Source organism: Gopherus flavomarginatus, chromosome 8 (genome assembly GCF_025201925.1).
Source record: "Gopherus flavomarginatus isolate rGopFla2 chromosome 8, rGopFla2.mat.asm, whole genome shotgun sequence".
Lineage (NCBI taxonomy): Eukaryota > Metazoa > Chordata > Testudines > Testudinidae > Gopherus > Gopherus flavomarginatus.
The window spans coordinates 77257779-77265001 of record NC_066624.1 but is presented as its reverse complement, the minus strand read 5'-3'; the positions used below and the strand labels follow the sequence as shown (position 1 = coordinate 77265001).

The window sequence follows — 7223 nt, the reverse complement described above, 5'->3', positions numbered from 1 at the left end:
GGGGTGGGGGCTTCTATGCCAGCTCAGAGGGAGATGGGAATGGCAGGATTGAGCCTTATAAGATTAAGTGGGAGTTTCATGAATGTTCCATGATGGCCTGTTGAAGTACTTCTGAGAATCCCACTCAAACGGTGGAGGGTCAGCTCCTGAGAGGCCAAGTGGCCCCACAGGAAAGGCATATGCAAAACTGGGAAATAGATAGTCTGACCCTGTGTATCATGTGAGCCCTTCCATACCATGTCCTAATCCTTGGCCAGCAGTGTACATGCTTTATAAAACTCACGTATTCCTACTTTGCTGTCCAGTCTTTCCACATGTAGTCCAGTAGTGGGCCTATTGAAATCAAACTGGAAACAGTAAGGTGGGCTTTTTCCACATACATGGTAGGGGCTGTACGCAGTTTAAAAGCTGGGGTAGATGTATGCTGACTTTATAAACTGAAAGCATTTATTATTGTATTAGATGAGAAAAATAATTTCTTAATCATTTTGGCTGGTATTCTCAAAGAGGGTGCCGGGCACTGAAAGTCATGATGCAGTCTATTAATTGTATGTAGATAACAGAATCTTCACTGTAGTTTTTGAAAATTTTTGTTGAGGGTTTTTTCTCAGTGTTCTTGTCTCTAGTATTCAGAAGGTGTCCTTGGCCCTGAGTCTTTTTGATCCTATGAAATCTGTAGTGTTCTCTAGAGGCAGACAGAGGGCATAATTGTACAGAAGAATTATCTCAAAAATAGCCCAAACTTATTTTTCTCCAGCATTCTCTCAACAGCTCCGCCGTGCTTGTGGTTTGTGACTGGGTGAGGTGACGTCAATGTGGCAGTGCAGAGTCAGGTGATGTACAGTATAAGCAGAGGGAGCTGTCCCAGTGCTGAAAACAGTCTACAAACTCGCAGCAAAAAGACAAGGACGATCATGCTTTGGGTTCGCTCTGCTGTCTGTCACACAGGTAAGGGAGCTTTTTTTCTTTGTAGTTTCAAAAACTGAATGTAAAGTTCTTTGTTCAGAGCTTTTCCCGTTCCACTCCACACTAGGAAACCAGCACAATTAGGGACCAACCTGATGCACTTTGTTTAGCATAGAAAGTGTTTTCCAGATGGATGAATCTTTCTCTTTTTTATTTCTTACCTATGATTTAGATATGTATTTAAAAACAATTAAAAGGACATAATTAAAATACTAAATAAGTGGGATACGTTAATGGTTCTACAGCTAGTGATTACAATTTGACATCAGCTTCATTTGTTCGCTGAAGCTATCAAACATCATTTAATGTTTCTCTTTGTGATTTCATTCACTCTCAATGGTTCACTGATGTTTAAAATAACTGTATTTAATAAGACGTTGCCTTGGATACATGTACAGTTCAATTAATCTTCCACTCATCTAAACAATCAAGTATGCAATTCAAAAACCACTTGATTTACAAAATACTAAAATTAATCTTAATATGACCCCTAATTTGTATATTAGCAATAAGACAAACTTTTAAGAAAGCTAATTGACTGCAACCATTTTTCATTGTTCAAAAAGCAAACAAATGATTAAGAGAGTGTTTTGCATTTTCACATTTTCCTTACGGACAACTCCCATAGGGATTCCTGCTGTAGTTCACAGAGCATTATGAATTCTGTGCGAGTTCCACAGGAAAGCTGATGAGTTTTCATGCAAAATTTCAACTGGAAATATTATATTCCCATCAGAGCACCATGTGAATCTATAGGAAAGGGCTCAAGGGGAAATATGCTGCCATGGAAACACCCCAGAAAGGGAATTTTGGTTTTGGTTGTTTGTCTCTTCACAGAAGAACCCCTGTCTGCATTTCTTTTGACAGTACACATTACACTGAAAACTCAATCCCCTCATTTTACAAATGCTGACTACTTAATTTGATGGACAGGAGTCTGGGTAAGAGATGACTTCTCTCTTTGTTAGGTGCTAACAGGACAGATTGCACAATATAGATTAGCACCACAATTCTACAGCTGTTGGGAAAACAGCTGTTTTATCGTAATGTGCTTTAAAAAGAGTAAAAGAGAATGTTTTTTATAGATTTGACGTCATGAAAAACATACTCTATATTTCTCATATTTATAAATTAGGATTGGGGAGGAGCCTATTTTCCCTAAATAAGGTATTACATTTAATGAACTGATTTTTGTAATCTAGTTTCAGAGGTCTTAAAACAAATTATATCCAACTGTTCTTTTCAAATATTTCAAATATCATCTACCAATGAATCGGAAGTGAAACTGATCCAGACAGACGTGCATATGAAATATTCAGAAAGGAATTCATAAGATATCATCTCTCAAAATGAAATATTTTTTAAACAAAATGCTACCAGAATGCCAGTCTAAACTTTGCCTGTGTTTATCTCTTCCATGATTTTACTTAGATTTTCCTAAGTTTTACAGAGGATATAATACTATATAAATAGCATGTACTGTCAGAGGCTGAATTAATCATCTTCATCAGAGGGAGGATTTTAGTGGACTGTTTTACCTGGAAGATCTAGATCTATTATTATGAAATAATTTTTCAGCAACTGAAAATTCATAGTATTTTATTTATTAATAAACTAAAGATTAATCAGTAACCAACTTCTCCATTGAAAAACATTAGCTTCATTCTATTGCAATTATAGGTGCTAATCAACATAAAAATTGTAACTGTGCAGGGTTTTGTGGGTTTTTTGGACTGATTTTATCCCTTTCAAAGGTAAAGCCTTTTCCATAACAGAAGATTCAGGGTTCTCTTGCTTTTGTTTAAGTATAAAAAGAGATGGTGTTATTGATTGCTCTGAAATAATCCATTCCGGACTATTAATACTTGACTGGATAAAATATTTGATATTCACAATGATTATTTGCTGCAGGCATGGAGGGAAAAAAAGCAATTGTGGGCAACTGAGGCTACTTTATTTTGTCAAATTATTTCTTGTTAAACTGCAATAAAGAATCATCTGAATGGAAATCCTATGTGTGAACTGAAGAGAACATTTCCACCATTACAGCCATGGGTAAATTCTAGTCTATTTAGGTCCTTCTACTAGTATGAATCACTAACATCTTACCAGGATATTTTCCATAGGCTCATGGGAAAAGTGAATGAAACAAAATAAGTCAATTAAGCTCAGTGGTTTTTTTCTATTCTTACCATTTTTCTCACTTACTGTACTTTATTCATGACAGATGGAATAATAAAATTGAATTGGGTAAAATAGGCTAGTATTTGTTATAGCCAAGTCCTGTGAGGTGCTAAGCATCTCCTGGAAGTGGAGTCTTTAAACTCAGTTGGTGCTGAGAACGCTCAGCACCTTGAAGGATTGGGCCTTTTATAGAAATATTTTCATATGTTGCAATGGCATGACTGTGTTACTCATATATGATGGGTATAATATTTTCACTTATTTTACTTCTGTTTTTTTATAGAGCAAAATTCTCTGATGGAGTTTCACCCACCAGAGAATTAGGCCTGTAATGCCAAGATTCTACATGTGTATCCACCCTGCTTGCTTGAAGTGAATGACAAAACACCCGTTTTCATTTCAAAGCAAAAGTGAAAGACTGTTTAGCCACCACAGAAGAAATTGCCACTCAGTCTAAGCCTAACCAAGTCCATTTAAAACCATCAGTTTAGGAAGACATCAAAAGATAATACCCTTAAGGGACAGAATAGATTAACCCACAAAGGGTCTCAGCTTTCCTCATTGCCTATGGAAAAATGAACAAACTTGTTTATTAATAATATTTTTGAAAAGCAGCATAAGGGAATATTTCAATATTTTAAAAATATTCATACAAGTAAACACAAAAATCACCTCATGATTTTATTGGCCAGATTCTCCACTCTATCACATTGGTGTTAGCCTGGAATAAAACTATTCAGTGGAGTCAGTGTAGCAGACTGGAGAACTGGGCAACAGGATTCTATGTACAGTTTATCACTAAGCTTGTATTAATATTTTAGGTCAAATTTTCAAATGCTGATGCTCAAATCAGTATCTAGATGCATAAATGGATGTTTTATGAACTATGTAGGATTTAGGTTTTCTGTTTAGATTGGAAAATCAAGCTCCTTTATATATAAATTAATTTTATGAGGGGCTTTTTACCTGCCATAGTATGAAGATGCAATGGTTTTATTATTTCAAACCAACAGGTTCCAGTATCCTTATCAAAGGAATGACCTGAAAGACTTCCAGATAAACTCACAATAAATCTAGGGTTGCTATAAAGGGATCATATGGGAATTCTTTTTGCTTTTCATAATTAATAAAAACATAAATACCATGAGTTCCAGTTCAAAGCAGCAATCTCAAATGTGTTGTTGTTTTGCACTTTACTAACTATTTCTGTATGTTAACTGTTCCTTTTCTTTATTTTAAGGAAAGATTTCTAACATGGCAGATGCTAAAACCTGCTGGCTTGGAGCAGCTTTCTCTCTCACCCTTTTCTTTGTCCTAATCTGTTGTGTTGATGCAGCTTCAATCGAACCTTATCAGCTGCTTCAGAAAAACCCAGACTACTTAGTGAAAAATTTACAAAGGCTCCCAAGCCCAGATATGATCAAAGCCTTGGAATATATAGAAAATCTCCACAAACAAGCTAACAAGGCTGAAAATGGCCCAGATTACAATTTTTATCAAGGTGCCCCATTTCTTCTGCAGCAGAAAGAAAGCAAAGATCAGAGCCACCTAGCAGATAATATAAGAGATTCTTTGACTGAAGATGAGTCCCAGTGGGTTAGGTCAATGTTGGAAGCCTTGAGGCAAACAGAAAAAGAGTCAAAGGCTGGATCAAAAGAAAATAAACCATATACTATGAGTTCAGATAACCTTCCAGCTGGTGTGAGTGATGATTATGAGGCTTATAAGCGGCCTGAGAGACGACACAAATATATCAAAATGCCACATGCACATGATGAAGAAAGTTCAAGAGACAGTCCTTTCAAGCGCACCAATGAAATAGTAGAAGAACAATATACACCCCAAAGCCTTGCTACTTTGGAGTCTGTCTTTCAGGAGCTGGGGAAGATGACGGGACCAAGTAATCACAAAAAAGAGAGGCTGGATGAGGATCAAAAATTGTACACAGAAGATGAAGATGATGTATATAAAGTGAATAATATTGCTTATGAAGATGTAGTGGGAGGAGAAGACTGGAATCCAATAGAGGAAAAAGTGGAAAGCCAAACGCAAGAAGAGATGAAAGATCATAAAGAAGAAATTGATAAAAATGAAGAAGTGATTGATGATGAAATGAAGAGATCAGGGAATCAAGGTTTCCTGGAGAATGAAATGGGGAGAGACAGTAAAGATCAAATGTCAGATGACATTACAAAGCTAATGAATTATTATCTGAAGAGGCTGATGAGCAATATTGGAAATGGCAGGTTAAGGACTGGACATGAAGAAAAAAAGGCAGGTACATTTTTGGAAAAACTTGATCCTCAGTCTATCTCTCAACTAATAGAAATCTCAAGGAATTTACAAATCCCTCCAGAGGATTTACTAGACATGTTGAAAATTGGAGAAAAGCAGCAGCAGAGTGAAAGGGTAGAGACAGAGCAAGAACCAGAGCTCCCAGAAGATCTTGAGGATGACATCTCTGAAACTAATCTAGACAGCATAGATAGATTTAAAAATAAAATGAACCCTAAAAATGGTTACATGAAGCAGCCAATTAATGCTATGCCAGATAATCTAGTTGAAGGCCTCAATATCGAAGATATTGTCAATCTTTTAGGGACTGATAATTTAGCTAATCAGAAAACCTCCTACTTTGTAAATCAGCTTAATGAAGAGAACAATTTGCCAAGACTTCCCTACATTCCCAGAAGACCTAAAGGACATCAACTTCCTAAAGCTCCTTGGATTAATGATTTGGAAAGACGACAAATAGAATACGAAAAACTAAATGAAAAAGATGAAGAACTAGCAGATTACTTGGCAAATATGTTGGCAAAATACCCTGAAGTTATGAATACAAACCAGCTGAAACGTGTTCTAGTCCCAGTTTCATCTGAAAATGATCTACAGGAAGACGACCAACTTGAGCAAGCAATCAAAGAACATCTAAATCAGCTGGGATCACAAGAATCTGATAAACTAGTCTCACTCAGCAAAAGGCTGTCCATGGCCCGGGAGAATGATGACACACAAGCCAGGCAGTATCTGGATGAAGATATGCTAGTGAAGGTGCTAGAGTACCTAAACCAGGAGCAATCAGAAAAAGGAAGAGATCACATTACTAAAAGGGCAATGGAAAATATGTAATTGTTACCCAAATATCATTTTTCTGCAATGTTTTGATTTTTACCCCAGTTCATTCGTGATTTCCACCCCCCCCCAAACAACTTGCAGTTACCGTTGAACAGTCTGCATAACTTTCACAGCGCTGTTATTGTTTATGGATATACATATATGTTATAAATCTTGGATCAAGTAACAAATTGGTTCAATTGTTTTAAAGAGCAGGGTTACGAATTTTAGTAAAATCGTAATATGTAAACAAATGACCATTGCATTGTTGATAAAACATGATAAATTAACAGTGCTATCATATTTGAAGTTTTTTAAATTAATTCAATTATTTTGTTACTGTCTGTAGTGTTTTTTTGTGGAGTACTGAATAAAAATACAGCATATATATAGTTTTATTTATAAGGCTTTTTCTATTCTGTGTTTTATTGTTGATGAATAAATATTATTTCTGGACAATAGACTGTGTTTCTTTCTGACAGTTGATAGAATGTGATTTTTAGGAGAAAACATTTTTTCTTCGATATCCAATCTTCCTAGCTTTAACTGATTTTTTGAAATTACTCAGCAGAAAATATTTCTGGCCTTTTGTGCTACACAGTCATGTACTGGCCCGATTGGTGAAGGTGCTGAGCAATTGCAGTTCTCCTGGTATCATTTGAAGCTGACGCTGCGTGGAATCTTTTGAAAATCTGGCCACATAAGATGATTGGTTATGAATCTAGGGGAGGCTGATCTATTCAGCAGAAAAGACACACTGCACTGGAAGCCTATAAAATATATAAAACCAAGTGAAACCCAAACTTTTCATGACAGTTCTACATTCAAGCAGGAAAGGGAAAGCTCCGGCAAGTAGGTTCTTCAAAATATCATAAATTTTCCATATGTTGCTGTGTAGCAATGAGGCGTTAACCCACAGCTATGAACTAAAACAACTTATATTTGTGATTATGGTAGCA

General features: G+C 36.1%; 1 protein-coding gene across 1 annotated transcript; it reads left to right on the top strand.

Annotated features, from left to right (window-relative positions):
* Positions 1-831: 831 nt before the first annotated feature.
* SCG2 (secretogranin II) lies at positions 832-6692 on the top strand. The gene is made up of 2 exons (XM_050964041.1): positions 832-948; positions 4391-6692. Exons 1-2 carry the CDS (start codon positions 837-839, stop codon positions 6277-6279), a joined length of 2001 nt encoding a protein of 666 aa, XP_050819998.1. The 5' UTR covers positions 832-836; the 3' UTR covers positions 6280-6692.
* Positions 6693-7223: the final 531 nt, after the last annotated feature.